Raw genomic sequence first — 22,205 nt, forward strand, 5'->3', positions numbered from 1 at the left:
GATTTCATTGCCTATAGTCACTGTTGAATTTAACCCTAACCCTGCTGAATCCAGCTGGATCCAACTATATCATAAACCTGTTGGAGCCTGTTGGATCGAGCAGTAAACCCCTTGTACAAATGTACATGTACATACAGAGTCAGATTCCGTTGGGTACTGATAAATAACACCAAGTTGGACTCTGTAGGATCCAGCAGACCACTAAATCTGTTGGATTGAGCAAGAAGTAACCATTGGACTCTGTTTGATTTAGCATAGTCCTGAGGAACCCTTGGAGGGGTTAGATTAGTTAATGGAATGTTTGATATCCCAGGTTTTGTTCATGTACTTGCAATAGACCACTCCAGTAAGTCACGAATAATGCACGCGTGGTGCTTCTCTCCAATAATGCCACACTACGTGTTCCAGCCCCGTGCATCATATACTGTACATGATACATGTTGGACATTAATAAGTACAATGTATAATAATAATGCCGTACTTATATAGCACTTTATACCAAGGTTCTGAAAGAGCATCACAATTGTTACCCCTGTTCATCAGGCTATGAGACCAGTTTTTGCTGGAGCTAGAGATCAGTGCATTCTGATCTCTACCTTCACAGCACTGTGTTCCCTTCAGTGCATTCTGGTCTCTGTACCTTCATAGGTACCCATTTATACTATGGGGTGGAGAGAGGCAATTGTAGTGAAGTGTCTTGCCCTAGACCACAGTTAAACACTGTAACCATTGGACCACAGCGCTCCACTATGATTGGTCAAATAATACGAGGCTTATTAGATAGGTCACTTGGTTTATGGCAAAGTGTTAGATTCAGGAAGCCGCAATTTGCCCGGAGATATCTGTCTAAGCATCACTTTTAGGCAGACACCACTCTACAGCTCGGTCACTACCATTCAGCATAGTAAGATCCCTAGCATTCTTACGATACATAAATGGTACCAGCTTGTTCAGCCCCGTCCTAAAGTTCCGCATTTCCATACCGTGGTACTTCTTCACACTCATGAATGTAGGAACAGCTTGGAGTGCTGGAATCCCGCGTCCCCCTGCCATGATATCTGCTCGGAGATATTGGAGAAAGTAGGAGGTGTTGTCATCATACTCGCGTAAGTTGCTGGGGCCGATGGGGTAGTTTTTTTGGGTATCTTCACTGAATGCAGCACCACATTCCAAAAACTTTAGGGACATTTGCTGAAGCATGAACGCAAGTTTTGTATCAGCTTTCGGTATATATCTGAGCCAATTCATGTATTCGGTCACAATCACCGAGAAGCTGTTAGTAGGATTGAGAAGGGGCTTGAATGTGTGGAGAAGCCTAGGAATGCCGACATAGTCAGCGATGTTGGAGGTGAAGATTCGGTCATAGTTGGACATGTTCATGGTTTGATGGTGATTCGGAAAGTCCAGACAGTTTGCCAAGGAGACCTGGATAAGGAGCCTTCCTTGAAGGATGAGACTCTTGACTTTCTGGAGGAGGTTTGTCACGTACTTGTGGTACATCACCATCGGAGAGGAGTGGGATCCAGGGGTGTGCTCTCTTACTCTCAAACAGTCCCACTCTTGGTAGGGAAATGCATCTGCGTTTACACTGTAAACAAACTTGGACTCTTCAGGTGCTTTAAACGTATGCAGAGGCTCACGTCCAGTTAGCGTTGGGTTGTCAAATGGCATATTCTTTTCTTTTCTTTCAGTTGAAAAAAACAGTGCATGGTCGAACCACTCTTGTACCTTCTTCTTCTCAGTGCCAGATAACTCTTTGAAATAGGAAGATAAGTTTTGTGCCATGTTTGCCTTCTGAAATTGCTCCATCCTTTGTTGCCTCAGATTGATTGAGGTGCTTTTGTGACGTTGACATTCTAATGATCGCCACTTTCCCCAAATCCCACACAGAGAGCTCAGGTCTTCATCCAGGACAGTTACCAGTCCTTTGGTGACATCATGGAGTTGCTGAGCACTCATCTGAATGAGTTCTTCCAAGGTTGTCTTGATCAAGTCGTAGTCTCTCTTAGAAATATGGAGTGAGTACCAGATGGTTGTCAAACTGGAAGCAATGTAGTCAGTGTCTGCAAAGCGGACAAACATGAAGAGAAACAGCACATTCCTTGCCATGACAAAAGGGTCGTAGTCATTGAGGGTGATGTGAAGTTTTCCCTGGTACTCATCAGGCAAGGAAGCAGCCGTCAAAACTGTATTGCGCAGGTTTCCACAACCAACTGACAAAATATGGTAATCTCTCGCCAAGCTGTCTTCCTTCACTCCAGATGTTAATTCATTGCCCTCAAGTTGAAGGAAGTCTTCGGCAAAGATGTTACCAATGTAATAGGGAAAGTCCTTGCTTGTCTTGTCTGTGGCAGAGCGCTGCTGGTAGAGCTTCTCTGCCAATGTTTTCATTGAATCTTTAGCTTCCTTACATGATGGCTTGTGGGATTTCCAGTCAGTCAGTTGGCATTCCTTGCTGCAGTACCATTCATTACTGCAACTGGCACACTGCACGAAAAAGAAAATGCACGTTTACTTCTTTCCTACTTCTCTAAAAATATTTTGTCATTTGGACACAACCATTTGCATCAGATCAGGTTGTTCCTGCAGATGAGTGTAACATGGATTTTTTGGGGTCTGATTATAAACCCTAACCATGCCTTCTCACTAAAATCCTAACTGCAGGTTTTTGTTATTTAACTAACTGACTGTGCAATTGAGTACCTTATGTAGAATTTTAACTGTGTTTTGAACATAAACTGGTATCGTCTTCAGAAGGTAACATTTTGAGTCAATCTATTGACTCAACCAATGCAGAGAGTTAAAGGAAAGATGCAGTGGAAATTCAGCTCATCTTGTTTTCATGCACATTACTATGTGCTGCAACAATACATACAAGATCTTAATACTCATTTTCATTGGAAGTGACAAGAAAGTGGTAGTTTTTCAATTATTAGCAAATCCTTTCATCAATACATGCAAGAGGGCGCTATTTTGCTTTTGTCACACAAGGTACTCCTTGTCAAAAGTGCATAATTATGAACACTACAAAAATTAGTCCTTCAAAATTACCCACAAAAAGTTTTGAAGAAATATTGGCCACTACTATTGGCCAAGCAAGCTGTTTAACATGAACAACAAGTAAAAAATGGAACTTCAAGAAAAAAAGGTATGTACCCAAAGCTATGTACACAAAGCTATGAAGACACTACTGTTTTGCCATGAATGACATCATGCTTTGGCTCATGAATATGGAAATTTTCATAAAAACTAAAATGTTGAAATTTCTCCCTTTCACTGCTACAAAGGAGGTGGAAAGTCACAGTCACATGGCAAGAAAGCTGTTTTAAATGTATTTAAGTCATAAAAATCCTATTGCATGTTTCCTGTAAGGGTGTAATGGCTGTGCTATTTGGGACTTCACCCCAAAAATATATATTTTTTTACATTGCTAACTTCCTAGCAATACAACAATTATTTACTTTTGAATGAGACATCAAACCTAAAATTCACCCACATGGTTATGGAATTATTACTGTCCAAATTTGAAATTATTTGCAGGCAGAAAGTAATTGAGTTCTCTCTGGGTGGACTGGTCCTCACCACCCTATCACAGTGGATGTTGTAGGGACAACAAGGAACCCGTCTACTTGAGGGATAGATCTGTATTGTATTCAAAGAGCATAATATAAAAGGCCTTTTAGGGGGGGGGGGGAGGGATGCACATGCTTAAAATAAAAATTTGCGTTTTCTTTACTAACAGAAAGAACACAATTTGAAAATCAGTGGGAGAAAGATAGCGAATTTGTTGAAGAGCATTGACTAATGACAAACATCTGTAATACTGTAGTTTGTAATTAGTAGTCATCAGTAATTTGCTTCATTGATTTCTCATATTTTGATAAAATACAAGAAAAGTACTTAGGGTTAAAGCCAAGCACAGGTTTGAGCAGATTCTGTAGTGTTCCTAGCACAAATGGGTTTGAGTTTCTGAAAAGAATTTATACGTTCACACACACATCATACCTCTTTCATATTAGGAGGAGTTTTTCCACAATTGCCGCATCGTCGTGGCCCAAACATCCGGCACTCAACAGAGCTGTGTCTAGCCGTATCGTTGTCCAGGCATGGTGTGCTGCAGTAGACAGCCACATTGCAGCGGCTGCAAGGCACAGTCAGCTGTGGAAGAACTTTCTCACATCTCCAGCAATGTCCACGCTGTACATCCATGATGAGCACTCAAACAGAAATACATGCGTTTTAGACAGACTTGACATCAAGTCGGTAATTGGCCGGGCTTAGTTCGCCTGCGCCGCCACTGGCATACCACTGGCATACCACTGGCATTGACACTACGTTACGCTGCATACATAACCCAGTGTTACGTGTAACGAGGGTAATATTTTAATGAAAATAGTTAAAAAAAGAAAAAAGAAATGTGTTTGTGGACAAACACTAAGCTGTTTGGACCATTTTATTAATGACTGCCGTAAAGGAGTTTCATCCAGGTCGAATGAACATGTACATGCATTTCTATACAAAAAGTGTCCATCCTATGTAAAAAAAAAAAAAAAAAAAAAAAAAATTTTCATGACGTCATGATGACGGCACACATTTTTTGAAATTTTCTGTATCTATCTACGATCTAACAAACCTTTTGCAAAAAAGAATTTCGAATTAACCACGTTCCATTGATGAGATATGAGTAAAAGGTCCAAAAATTGAATAATTCATATAAAATCACATGATGATGTCATCGTGACGTCACTGCAATTTTTGTCTATAACGCTTCCTGGAATATCTGTATATCGAGATTGAACCCAATCGGACCACAGGTTCTCTGGATATAGTGACTTAAACTATGCAGTTTTAGGATGACGTCATGTGACACGTGATGACGTCATGATGACGTCATGATTCGGCATACATCTTCAGATGGTTGTATAAGTGTGTGCCGGGTTTGAAGTCGATCGGACTGTATTTTATATAATTTTTGCAAAATTTGAAGAAAATATTAAAATTTGACAAATTCATAAAAAATCAGATGATGACGTCATGATGACATCACTTCAGATTTTGAATGCTGTTATCTATACCTACCTACCCACCAAGTTTCATAACGATCGGACATACCCTTATATGTGAAACAAAAAATCACGTTTTTGATGACGTCATCATGACGTCACACATTTTACGAAATTTTGTGCATCTATCTATGACCTAACAAACCTGTTACAAAAAGAATTTCGAATTTACCACATTCCGTTTATGAGAATGAGTAAAAGGTCCAAAAATTGAATAATTTAAATAAAATCACACGATGACGTCATCATGACGTCACTGCAATTTTTGTCTATAACACGTCCCGGAATACTTGCATACCAAGTTTGAACCAAATCGAACTTCCGGTTCTGTAGATATAGGGCCTTAAAGTATGCTCTTTTAGGATGACGTCACGTGACACGTGATGACGTCAGCATGAAGAAAAGTTTCGGCATACATCCTCAGATGGTGGTCTTAGTGTGTGCCAGGTTTGAAGTCGATCAGATTTGAAAAAGGTCCAAAAGTGCGTTGTAGAACGAAAACACGTGTTCTATGGGAAAAAAAGTGGAAGAAAAAAAAAAAGAGAGAGAAAAAAAAATAACAAAAACAAGAGCTGTTTCGGTGTGTACACCGAAACAGCTAAAAAAAAAGAAATGTGCATTGATCAAGCGAGAGAAAGCTATCCTCACTCTAATAATGGATGCTTCCTCAGCAATACACAGTCCTCAGCAAGGACTAGCCCTCAAGTCTAGTTTTAAAGAGATATGCTTTGCACTTCCTATACCCCATAACCACAGGTACAAAAAAAAAACAAAAAACCACAAAATAGTTTAACGCCTACATGATGAAAAAAAACCCACTCAAACAAACTGAACAAACGTGAATTATAACACTTTACTATTATCAGAACTTTTCACAGGATTGAAAAGAATAAAACCCTATTCCGACAGAAAATACCTGATGGCACACCAACAGCCTGTAATTCCCTGTGCTGGAAAAAAGTATGATCCCTTGATGACAAACTGGATTTCTATCTGTACCTTCCCTGAAAATAAAAATCATTTTTCCTTTTTTCAATTTTCACTTAATACTCACCCAAAATATTCCTGGTTTACAGTTGAAAAGCTGTGTATGGCCTGTTAGCGTGCAAACAGAGTGATGATAGACGTTTTCATCAGTTGCTGTAGTATTGCAACAGTGAAGAACAGCGCGCCTTCAATCCATTATATATCGTGTATTTTAGTGACAATCACGTGATGCTTATTGCTCATAGCCAGGAAAAACTGGAATTTCCCCCGTGAGAAATACCATTCAGGCTTTGTTTGCAGTGTCCAACAAGCGCAACATACTGGTTCTGCTATGTAAATTTGCATTTCCAGTGCAAATACAATATGAAGTGGTTTCAGAGGTTCACATTTCATTCGGTTTACAGTGTAATATGTGAACATTTATAATGTACAATGAATTTAAGCTTCACAATTAGTCACAAAATTTGAAAATAAATAATGTTGTTCTTATGATGTATGTTTCTGCCAAAACAGAATGGAAATTCAGTTCTACATTGATAGGACTGGCGAACATGTACAAGGAAACATTAAAAAAAAACCAATCTATGGCCATGTACAAAATAGGAATCATGAGCTATTAAAAGTATATCAGCAGCAATTGACAAAGACATCAGTAGCAATTGACAAAGACATAGGGATTAGGGACTGAGTTCTAGACAGATGATTCAGACATGGCCTATATATATGCATTACCTGAACAAGATGACAACAGTTTTTACTTCCATACAATTTTCATGTGACACATACTTTCAGATATTTCTTGTGATGAAATATACAGCAATTTGAAAACAATTGAGTGAATAGAGCCTACGAATAGATGTCCCTTATTGTTAACATAATCATTTGAGTGATACCATGTGAGCACTTATACATGTACCGGTACATTACATTAGGACTATCATGTAAATTGCATTGAATATCTTCTAAAATGAACTTAAAGAAGTAAGTGGTTTTATAGTTTCACCAAAGGCATCATGGTTGTGCATTATCCAGCATTACAAATTGGTTAAAACTAAGAAATTTAATATTTTTCTTTTGACAATGAACTTCCTCTTTGAAATGCTTGCCTCTAGACATCACATGACTATATGACATAACATGTATCTTATCGTGTATTTTACATTTATGTACAAATTGGTATCAGGGAGGGAGGTTTTCCTGGTGGAAAAAAACAATAAATTTCAAATTATACATGCATTACCATTTAAAACATGTAAACTGTTCACAGAATCCCTTTGATGTTTTCATGAATTCACTTGGAGAAGCCCCCGGACCCCTTGTTCAGGGACTTTGTATCATCACAAGCATGGCAATCTAAGGCCAAAAAAAAAATAGTCGGTCTCTGGTCAGACCAAAGTTCCGGAATTGATGCGGCGACGCGTTTTGTTTGTTTGTTTTTTTTTTGGCTTTTTTTTTTTCCAAGCTTGGATTGTACAGTCAAGGTGGGTACTATTTTTTGTTTTTGTGTCCTCATATACATTGGTGTCCTCCATAATTTGCCTTTGTGCCCTCCATGATTTGCCTTGGTGCAATTTCCCCATTCCTTGGTACAAACATTTGAGGAGGTGCGGCAATAGAGGGCGCTGTTGTAGCTACCGCGGACAATTTTAAGGAAAAAAAAAGGTTTACGCGCATGATTAAAATTGATACGCGCGCTGACCAGAGAACGACTATTTTTTTTTGGCCTAATACTAATAAACTTTTGTGTTTTTAACACTGAAGAGAATGCAGTGTATCCAACATGTGAATCAACAGGAGCCCACTTTAATGCGAATTATTCCTTGTGCAGCCTTTACATCATTACGAAAAGAAGTTGTCTGACAAAATCAATTGGAAAAGATTAATGGCTTTTAACTATTTACAGATTCTTGTGTTTTAAATTTTTTTTTTGTTTTTCATAAGCAGCCAAGCTACAATGTACATGAATCCGCATTCAGGTTTCAAAAGTATTTTGCAGAAAAGGTTTGTAAACAGAAAAAAAATCTTTGCCTTTTTGGGCAGTTTGTTGCCATGACATTGCCTTGCCCCATTCTAGTGCTTGAGCATTATTGGCTGAACAGAATTAGGTCCAATTCCATGGAGCTTCTAGGTAAAAACAAAAATAAATGGGGAGCCGCCAACATAGGGCTGGATAGCTCAGTCAGTAGAGCACCAGAACGGTAATCCGGAGGTTGCAGGTTCAAACCCCACTCCAGTCAATTTCTTTGTTCAACCTTAAATAAAAACGGAACAATTCGCTGAAAGCCACTTGTATGTAACATTTGTAAAATTTCATCAAGTTTCTTTATGTAATAGATGTGATATATATTCTTTCAACTTGAGATTCATTCAGGTTGCAGTGAACTAAGTTGCCTTTGGCAGTTGCCTAGTGTGTCCTGACCCTTCAGGGGCGGATCCAGGAATTTTTTTGGGGGGGGGGTTCCCATCAGCAAAAAATTCTAAAATGTAGACAGGTTTTTTTTCTCTGCATACTTGGGGGGTTTCAAATTATTTTTTAGGAATTTTTATGAAAAATAATTTTGACAGAGCTGGTCTTTTTTTAACCCCCCTCCGGATCCGGGCCTGCCCTTATTGTCTAGGCACTACTTTGAGGCAGACACCACTCCACAGCTCTGTCATACCCATTCATCATATTAAGAATTCTTGCATTCAGCCTATACTGGAATGGAACCAGTTTGTTCTGTCCTTTCCGGAAGTCACGCATTTGGAGGCCGTGATATTTCTTGACACTCTCAAATGATGGTACTTCCTTGAGTGATGGTATGCCAAGCCCCCCTGCCATGATATGTGCTCGGAGATACTGGAGAAAGTGAGAGGTATTGTTATAATACTCTCGTACGGTGTTAAAGCCATCGGTATATGAACCGGTGTCTAAAATACACAAATCTTTACATCTCTGAAACACATTAGAAAAAAGAAAAGATTCAATGTTTGCTCCTGGGACTAACTCGACCCGATTCAGAGTATTAGAGACAATCGTTGAGTAGCTGTTGGTAACATTAAGAAGTTGTTTGAATGTCTGTAGGAGTTTAGCGACTCCATCATAGTCAGCAAGGTTGGAGGTGAAGATTCTGTCATAGTTGGGCATGCTCCAGGTTTGATGATGATTAGGAAAATCCAGACTGTTGGCCAAGGAGATATGGATAAGGAGCCTTCCTTGAAGGATGAGACTCTTTACTTTCTAAAGGAGGTTTGTCACATACTGGTGGCACATATATAACCATCGGGGTGGAGTGGGATCCAGGAGTGTGCTCTCTTACTCTTAAGCCTGGTTCATACTTCACGCAAAAGCGAAGCGAAATTTGTGACGTCAACAATACATTCAAAGCGCATCCACATTGTTGACAACATGAATTTCGCTTCCCACAAGCTTTCGCGTGAAGTATGAACCGGGCTTTAGGCAGTCCCACTCTGCAAAAGGAAATGATGACTCTTTGATGCAGTAGATGAATTCACAGTCTTCTGGGGCCGTTATATCAGAAACATTTTCAAACTTTGCACCGCGTCCAGTAAGTGTTGGGTTGTCAAATGATTTGGAATAATTACCTCTCACTTTCTGCCTTCAAGAAAGGCACAAAGTATGAAGCATTATTGGCTCTCTTGAACTCTAACTTGAATTTTTCTCACTTTTTGAGAGGTACCACTCTACGGCTCTGTCGCTCCCATTTGCCATGGAAAGATCTCGTGCATTTACACGATACTTGAAGGAGACAAATTTATTGAATGCCATGATATGTCTTTACGGTGGCAAGAGACGGTACATCTTTGAGTGGCAGTATTCCAAGGCCACCCGCCATGATGTCTGCACGGAGGTATTGCAGAAACTGAGGAGTGTTGTTGAAATAGTCTCTCGTATTGTTGTGGCCAGGAAACCTCAATCTGTTGCAGTCGATAGAATATGCATCGTTGCACCCTTGAATCCGCTGGCGTGGACACAACATGGAATCAGTGTCGGCTTCTGGTATGAATTTGAACCAGTTCATGGTCTCAGTGATAATCACTGAGAATCTGTTACTGGCATTAAGAAGAGGCTTGAATGTCTGGAGAAGCCTAGCAAACCCAACTATGTCAGCAAGATTTGAGGTGATAATGCGATCATAGTTGGTCATCTGTAAGGATTGGTGCCGCTCAGGAAAGACGAGACAGTTGTCCAAGAACACATGGACAAACAGCCTTTCTTGGACAATCAGCCTCCTGACTTTTTTGAGAAGGTTTGTCACGTAACTGTGATACATTTCCATCGGAGACGTGAAGGATCCAGAACTGCACTCTCTAACTCTCAAGCAATCCCACTCTCTAAACGGAAATGCATCTGTGTTGATGCAGTAAACAAACTGGTGATCTTTTGGGACTATCGGTGTGAAATCATCATACCAACAATCAGAATCTCTTCCAGTGAGAGTGGGATTGTCAAAAGGCACAGCAGATTTTCGTGATTCAGATGGCAGAAACAAAGCATGGTCAAACCACTCTCTCATCCTTTTCTTCTCATTTTTGGATAACTCTGCCAGATAAAAAGGCACTCCCTCCCTCATTAATATGTCTGTCCCAAAGAGTGCATTCCGTTGTTGTTTGAGATTGACTGAGGTCTTTTGGTCTCGTTGGCATTCCAATGATTGCCATCTTTCCCAAACTTGACACAGACACCTAAGATCTTTATCCAGGACACTCACCAGTCCTTTGGTGGTGTCGTGGAGTTGCTGAGCACTCATCTGAGTGAGTTCATCCAAGCTTGTCTTGATCAAATCGTACTCTCTCTTGTAAATATGGAGTGAGTACCAGATGGTTGTCAAACTGGAAGCAATGTAGTCAGTGTCTGCGAAGCGGACCAACATGAAGAGAAACAGCACATTCCTTGCCATGACAAAAGGGTCGAAATCATCGAGGCTGATGTAAAGTTTTCCATGGTACTCATCAGGCAAGGAAGCAGCTGTCAAAACTGTGTTGCGTAGATTTCCACAACCAGCAGACAAAATATGGTAATCTCTTGCCAAACTGTTTTCCTTCACTCCAGATGTCAATTCATTGTCCTCAAGTTGAAGGAAATCTCTGGCAAAAATGTTACCAATGTAATAGGGAAAGTTGCCGCTTATCTTGTATGTTGCAGAGCGTTGCTGGCAAAGTGCCTTTGCTGCCCTTTTCATTGAATCTTCAGCTGCCCTGCATGATGGCTTGTGGGATTTCCAGTCAGTTCGTTGGCATTCCTTGCTGCAGTACCATGCATTACTGCAACCCGCACACTGAAAAAGAGAAAAGGCATGTTTACTTCATGCCTAATTCACAAATGTATTGTGTCATTCAGACACACAACCGTTTGCATATCAGGTCAGGTTGTCCCTGCAGATGTGTATAATGCGGATTTGTATCAGTTTAAATAATAATAATAATAACAGAAATTTATACCGCGCCATTATCCACCATAAATGACGCTCATGGCGCAAACAAAAATTATATCAAATCAGAAATAACAAAACAATTAAATTTAACTAAACAAGAATATTCTGAGTGGTCTGAAACAAATAGGTCTTTAGGGCAACTTTACATGTAAATTCAGAAAGCGATGAGATATAGCAAGGGAAACTGCATCCTGGAATACGCCCAATTGGGCTACAAAACGCATTTTAAATGAAATGATGTTAGTCGGAAAAACATTTAAGAGTTGGATATAAACATCCACCCAACTATTCTTTAAAAACTGGGTGCTTTTGTAGTATTCTTGTAATGTTCGTGTGAGAATGACTTTCGTGGTCCACTTTTGCGACCCCAAAAAGTCGGGCTGTTCGTGCTAGTTACGATTCCAGCCGTAAGGGTTCGCCTTTTGCTGACGTGTAAGAAATGACATTTTGTGCATTGGTGATTGGTCACCGCTGTTCGTGAGTACGCTGCTGTGTACGTGTGTAACACTAGACACACACAATGTGTATTGAACATTGTATGAAAACGACAGGAAACACGTATCATACTCCGTCGTATCCTATGTAAACAATTGGGGGTTTTTGTTGTCTTTTCTCGGGAACGGTAAGACATTAGGTTGGTTTCCTTCCAACCAGATGTTTGAAACAGGATAAGTAAACGATCAAAAACATGAAATTTTCGGGGATTTCAGGATGCAGTGCCCCTTTAATCCTAACCATGCCTCCCTGCCTCCCCACTAAAATCCAAAGTATATTTTTTTGGTATTTTGTTTTTACTGGACTCATGGACTGTGGAATAAATTGCCTTTTTTGTAGAAATTAACTATGTCGTTAACATTAAGCTAATTTCATCTCCAGTAAGTGACATGTCGAGTCAGCATATTGGTGACAGCATATTGGTCAGTGATATTTGCAAGTTCAACCCCCCCCCCCCCCCCCCCCCCCGGAAAAAAAATAATAGGGACCAGAAACCAGTCTTCTTGCTTGGTGGATCTGTATTATGTCCAATTGGAGCATTATATCTACATACAAAATAAAAAGCTTTTTTTCTGAGGGATGCAGTTGCCTAAAATTTAAAATTGGGTTTTCTTCGTATGAACAAAAAAAAGGAGTTTATACTGAGTTTATTAAATGCATTGCCGATACATCTTTTCTTCCATAAGTTGTAATCAGTAGTTGTCATTAACTTTCTTCAGTGGAGCTTGATTTCCCTTGTTATGATAAAATACAAGAAAATTACTTATGTACGTTATTATATAGGCAGGCATAGGTTTGTGCAGATTTGGTGTTGTTCGTAGCACAAATGCTTGCGGGTTTGAATTAATATGAAAAGTATTGATAAGTTCACACACATCATACCTCTTTCATATTAGGAGCAGTTTTTTCACAATTGCCGCACCGTTGTGGCCCAAACATCTGGCACTCAACAGAGCTGTGTCTGGCCGTGTCGTTGCCCAGGCATGGTGTGCTGCAGTAGACAGCGATATTGCAGCGGCTGCAAGGCACAGTCAGCTGTGGAAGAACTTTCTCACATCTCCAGCAATGTCCACGCTGTACATCCATGATGAGCGCTGAAACAGAAAATGTATTTACATACATGCATTTGTTTTAAATAGAATTGACAACAAGTCGGTAATTGGCCGGGTTTAGTTTGGCTGCGCTGCCACTGGCATACCACTAGCATTGGCACTACATGTTACATGGCATACTGTCGACATCCCAGTGTTACGTGTGACTTTACGATACATGCAGGAACGTCGTATATCCTCGGCCCCAATATGCATGCGTCGATTCCAATTACTGACTTGAATAATCTGTACCAGGGTTTTAGCAGCTTATGGGACTTGCTACCAAAATTGGACGGCGCACTTTGATTGGCTAAGAATCAGGAGGGTATGAATACTTGGCATGTACTGGTGTCGATGCACATGTATGTACATGTACGGGGGGCGCCTGATAGTCCAAAGGTCTGATAGTCCGAAGGTTCTTTAGTCCGAAGGTTCGATAGTCCGAATGCACAAAATTTCCATAAGAGGGGGTTCGTTAGTCTGAAAATGAAATAAGGTTCGGTAATCCGAACATTTGATGCAATAGTCCGAAGGTTCATTATTCTGAAGGTTTATTAATCCGAAGGTTCATTTCTCCGAAGGCTCGTTAATTAGTCCAAATTTAGAATAAGGTTAATTAGTCCGAAGGTTCAATAGTCCGAAATGAAAATAAGGTTAAAAAATACAGAAAAAAAGAAGAAGCGTGCTATCCCCACTCTAATAATGGATGCTTCCTCAGCAATACGCAGTCCTCAGCAAGGACTAGCCCTGAAGTCTAGTTTTAAAGAGATATGCTTTTCACTTCCTATACCCCATAACCACAGGTACAGAAAAAAAAAGTAAACCACAAAATAGTTTAACGCCTACATGATGAAAAAAAACCCACTCAAACAAACTGAACAAATGTGAATTATAACACTATACTATTATCAGAACTTTTCACAGGATTGAAAAGAATAAAACCCTATTCCGACAGGAAATACCTGATGGCACACCAACAGCCTGTAATTCCCTGTGCTGGAAAAAAGTATGATCCCTTGATGACAAACTGGATTTCTATACCTTCCCTGAAAATAAAAATCTCATTTTTTTTTTTTTTTTTCAATTTTCACTTAATACTCACCCAAAATATTCCTGGTTTACTGTTGAAAAGTTGTGTATGGCCTGTTAGCGTGCAAACAGAGTGATGATAAACGTTTTCATCAGTTACTGTAGTGTTGCAACAGTGAAGAACAGCGCGCCTTCAGTCCACTACTTATATCGTGTATTTTAGTGATGATCACGTGATGCTTATTGCTCATAGCCTTGGGAAAAATGTGATTTCCCCCTGTGAGAAATACCATTCAGGCTTTGTTTGCAGTGTCCAACAAGCGCAACATATGGTTCTGCTATGTAAATTTGCATAACAGTGCTTTTTGGCGACTCCCACCACTTAATCGCCCTTCATTCTAATTATACCCATTTTCCATGTATTGTTATTTGATTGAGTGGAAATAAAGTATTGATTGATTGATTGATTGAAATACAATATGTAGTGGTTTCAGAGGTTCACATTTCATTGGGTTTACAGTGTAATATGTGAACATTTATAATGTACAATGAATTAAAGCTTCACTTTAGTCACAAATTTTGAAAAAAATAATAGTGTAATTCTTATGATGTATTCTGCCAAAACAGAAGGGAAATTCAGTTCTACATTGATAGGGCTGGAGTACATGTACAAGGAAACATTAAACAAAAAAACAATCTATAGCCATGTACAAAATTGGAATCATGAGCTATTAAAAGTATATCAGTAGCAATTGACAAAGACATAGGGATTAGGGACTGAGTTCTAGACAGATGATTCAGACATGGCCCTGAACAAGATGACAACAGTTTTTGCTTCCATACAATTTACATGTGACACATACTTTCAGATATTTCTTGTGATGAAATATACAGCAATTTGAAAACAATTGAGTCGTTGGAGCCTACGAATAGATGTTCCTTATTGATAACATAATCATTTGAGTGATACTGTGTGATTTCATTACATTAAGATATTTCTAACATAGAGGTGCAAGACTATGATGTAAATGGCATTGAATATCTTCTAAAATGAACTTAAAGAAACTGGTTTTATACATGAAGTTTCACTACAGGCACCGTGGTTGTACATTATCCAGCATTATGGTTAAAACTAAGAAATTAAAGATTTCTTTTGACAATGCACTTCCTCTTTGAAAGGTTTGCCTCTAGAGATCAGGCCAATGTTGCCAATTGCCTTGCCCTATTCTAGTGCTTGAGCATTATTGGCTGAACAGAATTAGGTCCGATTCCATGGAGCTTTTAGGTAAAAAAAAAAGAAACAAATACATTGACTAAAATATGGAGCCACCAATGTAGGGCTGGAGAGCTAAGTTGGTAGAGCACCCGAACGGTAATCCGGAGGTTGCAGGTTCAAACCCTGCTCCCATGCGATTTCTTTGTTCAGCCTTAAATAAAAACAAAACAATTGGCTAAAAGCCACTTGTATTAAAAGTAAAATCTCATCTAGTTTCTCTCAGTAAGGCCAAAAAAAAAGAAATATTCGGTCTCTGGTCAGACCAAAGTTCCGGAATTGACGCGGCCACGCGGCTTTTTTTTTTTCTTCAAGCCTTGGATTGTACAGACAAGGTGGGTACTATTTTGCTTTTTTGGTGTCCTCGTGTACATTGGTGTCCTCCATAATTTGCCTTGGTGCTTTCGATCATTTGCCTTGGTGCAATTTTCCATTCCTTGGTGCTCTATGGTAAAAAAAATTGAGGAAGTGCGGAAGTAGAGTGCGCTGTTGGAGCTACCGCGGAACATTTTGGAAATTTTTTTTTTTTGGCCTAATAGATGTGATATATATTCTTTCAACTTGAGATTCATTCAGCTTGCAGTGAATTTATTTGCCTTGGCAGTTACCTAGTGTGTCCTGATCCTTACTGTTTAAGCACTACTTTGAGGCAGATACCACTCCACAGCTCTGTCGTACCCATTCATCATATTAAGAATTCTTGCATTCAGCCTATACTGGAATGGAACCAGTTTGTTCTGTCCCTTCCGGAAGTCACGCATTTGGAGGCCGTGATATTTCTTGACACTCTCAAATGATGGTACTTCCTTGAGTGATGGTATGCCAAGTCCCCCTGCCATGATATGTGCTCTGAGATACTGGAGAAAGTGAGAGGTATTGTTATAATACTCTCGTACAGTGCTAAAGCCATCGGTATATGAACCGATGTCTAAAATACACAAATCTTTACATCTCTGAAACACATTAGAAAAAAGAAAAGATTCAATGTTTGCTCCTGGGACTAACTCGACCCAATTCAGAGTATTAGTGACAATCGTCGAGTAGCTGTTGGGCAACATTAAGAAGTGGTTTGAATGTCTGTAGGAGTTTAGCGACTCCATCATAGTCAGCAAGGTTGGAGGTGAAGATTCTGTCATAGTTGGGCATGCTCCAGGTTTGATGGTGATTCGGAAAGTCCAGACAGTTGGCCAAGGAGACATGGATAAGGAGCCTTCCTTGAAGGATGAGACTCTTGACTTTCTAAAGGAGGTTTGTCACGTACTTGTGGTACATCACCATCGGAGAGGAGTGGGATCCGGGAGTGTTCTCTCTTACTCTCAAACAGTCCCACACCATGTAAGGAAATGTTGATACATCAACACAGTACACAAATGGGACATCTTCTGGTGGCGTTATATCTGGTGAAGCAGATGTTTTACCTTCTCTTCCAGTTAGTGTGGGATTTTCATAGGGCAGTTGTGTTTTTTGGGGACTTTCAGTTGGGACAAACAGTGCGTGGTCAAACCACTCCTTCATGAACTGTTTGTTCTCACGAGGCAGGCGATTAATGTACAGATTCACACCTGTTTTCACTGCTTTCGTCTCAAACAATGTCTTTCTCTGTTTTCTGAGATTAATGGAGGATCTCTTTTCTCGTAGACATTCCAATGATTGCCATCCTTTCCAAACCTGACACAGATACCTAAGATCTTCATCCAGGACAGTCACCAGTCCTTTGGTGGCATCGTGGAGTTGCTGAGCACTCATCTGAATGAGTTCATCCAAGCTTGTCTTGATCAAGTCGTACTCTCTCTTGGAAATATGGAGTGAGTACCATATGGTTGTCAAACTGGAAGCAATGTAGTCAGTGTCTGCGAAGTGGACCAACATGAAGAGAAACAGCACATTCCTTGCCATGACAAAAGGGTCAAAATCATTGAGAGTTATGTGAAGTTTTCCCTGGTACTCCTCAGGCAAGGAAGCAGCTGTCATCACTGTATTGCGCAAGTCTCCACAACCAGCAGATAAGACGTGGAAGTCCCTGGTCAACTCTTCAGCTGCCCCCTCATTAGACAACTCATTATTGGCAAGTTTAAGAAAGTCTTCAGCTAGAGTGTTCCCAACATAGAAAGGTGGGCCGGCAAACCATGCGTTACATGCCAGTCTTGAATTTCCCTCCGCAAACTCGACAGACATCTGTTTTATTGTATGCTTTACTCGAATGCATGTCTCTTTATGGGCTGGCCAGTTGCTCAGTTGACACTCCTTGTTGCAGTACCATGCATTGTTGCAACCTGCACACTGAGAAAAAAAGTGACCAAAAAAGACATCTTAAAAATATATGAAGAGGAGTTCTTTCTGCCAGATTTGGCTTAAAACATTTAATTTCAGATCTAAGTTTGTAATCCCATTAACCCTCCTGCTATTTGAACAGTCACAGACAGTCAAAAAATCAATCCTCTTCCCCTGCCATGCCTTTTACACAGGCTGGTCACCAACAGCAACTGTACTAGTCAAATTCAGTCAACAGACAAAAACAGGCAAGTGGTAGGCACAGCTGGCATATCAATCACCTACAGTCAAAGGATAGCTGTATCAAGTGACATAAATAGTCACAGCCAGTCAATCCTGCTTTATGTAGGCTAACTGCTGAAAACAGACTTGCAAGGTCAACTTGGCACAGAATGTAAGTTTGCATAGTGTTCTTTGAGAAGAATCAGGCAATCTAGATTCCATTTTTCTTGAACAATTTCCTGAACCATGAATTTTCATTTTAAATCAAGTGGCATGAGAGAGATTATTGCTTTTGGTCATCAGAGTTATAGCCAAGTGCCCACAAGTCTGTCATAAGTCATTTCGTCTGAAATGACCATACTTGTCTTTTGATTCACTATACAGTCCTTACATGTACCGGTATGCTCATTGTTTTTAGGGTTATGTACATGTACATGTACATCAAACATGTATGAATTTCATGTTGAGGTTCATAATAATCTGTTGAGGTTCATGGTTATGAACCTTAGTGTGTATCTCACCTCACTCATATTTGGAGCTGTTCTCCCACATGAGGCACATGTTTTGAGCCCATAAAGTTGGCACTCTACACTTCTGTGTCTGGCTTTGTCTCTGTTTCGGCATGGCATGCTGCAGTACTTTGCCATCTTACAAAACTCGCAAGGCACTGAATGTTGAGGGAGGACCCTCTCACAACGCCAGCAGTGTCCAGGCTGAACGTCCATTGCTGCATCGACATGAATTGAGGAAAAAAGCAGTTTCTGTATTGTGGATTTAGTGAGATTTATACATGTATATGCCCTACCCATGTTATTCATCATATCTTAATATTTTCTCGTTTGCAGTTTTCAAGTTGTATACTGTTCAAATTTTCCATTTTTCACATTTTCTTCACTCTGGGAATTTTCTTTCGTGGGCAAAGGGGCAGGGGTTGTTGGGGAGGGAGGGAGGAGGCTTTTGAGCTCATATTTGCCCAAAAGATAAAAGATATGACTGCATTTTTGATCTGGCACACGGTACCCTGTGGAGACATGTGCATAATACTTAATAGGGAACAAAATATTGTATACCGGTACATCTCTACAGGGCAATTTCTGTAGGTGAATATGTCTCCACAAGGTTATCATGATAGATACATGGATTTTACTCAAAAACTAGGAATTTCCAAGGTGTGCTGATCGTCGCAAATTGAAGTATTTCATGTAAGGGATATTAAGTCCGAATTTCAGTCCAGGAAATTAATTCTGGTTAAATTAGGAGCATTTCGTAACTACACTTTCAAACTCTAAAATTTGAGTACACAAGAACAAAGAAATGACTCCACAAGGATACAAATTCCAGTATGTGTGTGGGGCTGCAAAAACAAATGTAATTTGAAAATTTTACAGCAAATGTTTCATAATTATGGGCAGATTTATTGTTTGATGCACATAAATGCACAATTCATGCACATGTAAACTTACCTGGTAGCAGAAATATTCCCTTGTGATGTTAAGTGCCAGGGTTGTTAAAGACCAACAAAGTATTTGTCAAGTTTTGTAGTCTTTAAATTCAGAAGTACTTGTACATAAAACCACTAGGTTTGATAATAGCAATGTCTGCCTGGTCTGATCTGGAGAAGAAACATGGCTGGACTGGAAGGATATAAGTCACTGCTGTACATTTAAGGGAATTCCCAAATGAGAAATACACGTAGGCCAGTTCTATTTATGGCTGTTCATCGATCGAGTGTTAATGTCATAAAATCGGTTCCTTTTTCAAGTAGCACTTTACATTGACTGAAGTATCCTGGTATCAAGTGATTGTCACGTGCAGTTAAATACTGAGATAAAACACCCTTATGGAAAACTAGTTCTGTTTTTTCACGTGTAGGACAATAAACTGAGAGAGAGGTTTTTACTGCTTTAATCTTACATTAAAGTTTCACGTAGGTAGAGCTGTACATCGGAACCTGGTACCCAAGTACCCGACCGGTTCCAGATTTTGAGATTGGGTACCCGTATCCAACTTTCCAAATTACTTATTGTCTTCTCAGACAATGACAAAGAAAGCTTTTGAATGTCATTTGTGGTGAATTTTCAAAATAACACCAGGCTACATGGGAAAACAAAAACAAAGTTAATGTTTCATGACACTCGCGAAATAGCTCACTGTACACACTTGTACCTTGCTGTATTGACACACTGATGTGGCAATATTGTCGTGCACATGTTTGTAAACAATCTGAGCAGCAACTTCTGAGATTTGAATTTTTGGCTGGTTTTCTTTAATGGGTACATGTACCTTGGTGCCTTTCAAGGTGACGGTAAGGTCATGGCCAAATTCTGCAAGATGCAATTCAGAAATCTGTCAGATTCATCAAAAATCTGCCAAATTCTCCAGAAGTACTCGAAGTACACTACTAAACACTGAAAATCACATGTACATGTAGATGTTGTATAGTATTGCCTTTATTAAGGTTCAAATTACTTTATTAACAATCTATAGTAAGGTAAAGATGTTACAAAATTGCGTAAATTTCAGGCTAAACGCGGTTGCGTGACGACAAAATCTGGTTCCCAGTGAACCTCAGCACCTAGACCAGCCAACCTGTCCCATTATGCAAGGGTTTGTTTGAAAAGATTGAAGCTTTTTTTTAAAACAAATGTACCATTATGCTTCAAATTTCCTATGTTTTTCTGTCAAATATCCACGTTTGCAGAATTCTGCCAGAAATCTGCCAAAAAAAATCCATTCTGTCAAATTTTCTGTTAAACCCAATTTTAACAAAAAATCTGTCAAAATTAGCCAAAAATCAGCTAAAACGGTCACCCTGGTAGCCTTGTTTTTTTTCAATTGGGTACCCGGCAGGCCTGTCGCCAAGGGGGGGGGGGGGGGGCTGGTGGGAAGGATTTAAGTCACTGCTGTATATTTGAGGAAATTCCCAAAAATGAAATACACATAGGGCAGTTCTATAATTTATTACTGTTCATCGATCGAGTGTTCATAAAATAGGTTCTGTTTATGGAGCTGAAGTATCACTTTGTGTACAAACTGAAGTATCCTGGCATCATGTGATTTTCACGTGCAGTTAGATACTAAGATAACACACCATTAGGGAAATTTAGTTCTCTTTATGACATGAAGAACAGTAAAATCAGAGAGCGGTTTTACTGTATTGATCTTACATTAAATTACATGTAGTGCATGAAATCAACGGATTAAATTTTAAAATACATACATCATAAGATTGCCTCAGAATTACAATATAAAACTTTAATAAAGTGCTTTCGCCAGTGGAAAGGGTTCCTGTTCAATTCAGTTACCCTGTACAGACATAATGTGGCAATTGGGTCAGTACATGTAACATTGTGTTTTTATTTGCAAACATTTAATGTGAACACGTAGATGTGCTCCTCACAACTTTGATTGAGAGAGAAGTTTACGCTGGTGTTTCCATGACTTGAAATGATTACACACATTTTCTACTTTAATTAAGGAATCCATATAACACATTTAAGCTGCAAACATTACATTTGAAGCTGCAATTACAAAAATGCTCACTATTAAATTAAACAGAATAAGTTGTTACCGGGCCACACGATGAGACTTCAGGATACTGATGACCAACTAGATTTGTTCAAGTTGTGGTTACTCTTTGAGTACTGAGTGAGAGTCGCTCATATTTCATTTCAAAGATAAGGGAACAAAATTTCATGGTATTGACAATTTTTATTGTGTCATTCGCCTTTATTTTTACAAATTTACTGCACAGCTTCTCATTTTGAAATGATAATTCTGTCCATGAAAATCAAAAGGATTTTACTGTTGCATCAAATGCAGTGCATCCAATATCACACGTGAATTGGAAGCAACAAACAAGAGCAATCTATTAATGCGGATTATGCCTGATACTGCTTTTAGCAGTGGCATAGTGAAAATTAGGGTGGGGCTACGAAAAAAAAAGAGGGGGAGGGAAGGGTAGTCACGCATCTGCTCAATGTGCTGAATGCACTCCCTGCACACGGTTTGCTTGCATATGGCGCATGGTATGCAGACCTGGCCTGAACCATCAGCAGTCTCAGGCTGTTTCTCAAACCCTAGCTTCGTCTCCATAAACCTGCTTCAGGCAACCGTCCCAAAACAACCTTGGTAAACCAAACCCACCCCCCCCCAGGAAAATTTCTCGCTATGCCACCTGCTTGTACCTCAATGTGAGGGAAACTGTGTGCCAAAATTCAATTGAAAAAGTTAGGTAGATTTACAGGTTTTGTCTTTTATACAGTTTGTGTTTATGATAAGCACACAAGCTACTACATGAATTCGCATTCATGTTTTAAATACATTTTACGCATAAAAA

General features: G+C 39.6%; 3 protein-coding genes across 5 annotated transcripts in view; 1 reads left to right on the forward strand and 2 right to left on the reverse strand.

The window, feature by feature from the left end:
• The window catches only part of LOC119722099 (oxygen-dependent coproporphyrinogen-III oxidase-like), a 29,490-nt gene extending 12,180 nt beyond the window's left edge, over positions 1–17,310 (forward strand). The window contains exon 9 of one of the 2 annotated variants that reach the window (XM_038192124.1): positions 17,051–17,310. In XM_038192124.1, coding sequence (XP_038048052.1) covers positions 17,051–17,182 — 132 coding nt within the window. In that variant the 3' untranslated portion in view covers positions 17,183–17,310. The remainder of the gene's footprint in view (positions 1–17,050) is intronic. The other variant, XM_038192122.1, reaches the window with a different exon arrangement.
• On the reverse strand, positions 114–6,548 carry LOC119722098. 2 transcript variants are annotated; one of them, XM_038192120.1, is made up of 3 exons: positions 6,118–6,548; positions 4,006–4,217; positions 114–2,487 (listed from the first exon to the last, which is right to left on the reverse strand). In XM_038192120.1, the coding sequence occupies exons 2-3, from the start codon at positions 4,207–4,209 to the stop codon at positions 847–849; spliced, it is 1,845 nt and encodes a 614-aa protein (XP_038048048.1). In that variant the 5' UTR covers positions 4,210–4,217; positions 6,118–6,548; the 3' UTR covers positions 114–846. The 2 variants fall into 2 exon arrangements, with proteins under 2 accessions (XP_038048048.1, XP_038048049.1); XM_038192121.1 differs by lacking the exon at positions 6,118–6,548 and having other exon boundaries at positions 4,006–4,252.
• LOC119722100 lies at positions 8,617–13,471 on the reverse strand. Its single transcript, XM_038192125.1, has 3 exons — positions 12,863–13,471; positions 9,880–11,329; positions 8,617–8,864 (listed from the first exon to the last, which is right to left on the reverse strand). Exons 1-3 carry the CDS (start codon positions 13,100–13,102, stop codon positions 8,665–8,667), a joined length of 1,890 nt encoding a protein of 629 aa, XP_038048053.1. The 5' UTR covers positions 13,103–13,471; the 3' UTR covers positions 8,617–8,664.
• Positions 17,311–22,205: the final 4,895 nt, after the last annotated feature.

This window comes from Patiria miniata, unplaced genomic scaffold (assembly GCF_015706575.1).
Source record: "Patiria miniata isolate m_02_andy unplaced genomic scaffold, ASM1570657v1 HiC_scaffold_14, whole genome shotgun sequence".
NCBI lineage: Eukaryota > Metazoa > Echinodermata > Asteroidea > Valvatida > Asterinidae > Patiria > Patiria miniata.

Coding starts and splice junctions, on each gene's coding strand:
- LOC119722100 (XM_038192125.1), bottom strand. CDS start 13,102: ATGTATGTAAATACATTTTCTGTTTCAGCGCTCATCATGGATGTACAG. Junction 11,330..12,862: donor CTGCTCCTAATATGAAAGAG/GTATGATGTGTG, acceptor TCTCTTTTTCAG/TGTGCGGGTTGCAGTAATGC. Junction 8,865..9,879: donor CCGTGCAGACATCATGGCGG/GTGGCCTTGGAA, acceptor ATATCATGGCAG/GGGGGCTTGGCATACCATCA.
- LOC119722098 (XM_038192120.1), bottom strand. CDS start 4,209: ATGGATGTACAGCGTGGACATTGCTGGAGATGTGAGAAAGTTCTTCCA. Junction 2,488..4,005: donor CTCCTCCTAATATGAAAGAG/GTATGATGTGTG, acceptor TTTTTCGTGCAG/TGTGCCAGTTGCAGTAATGA.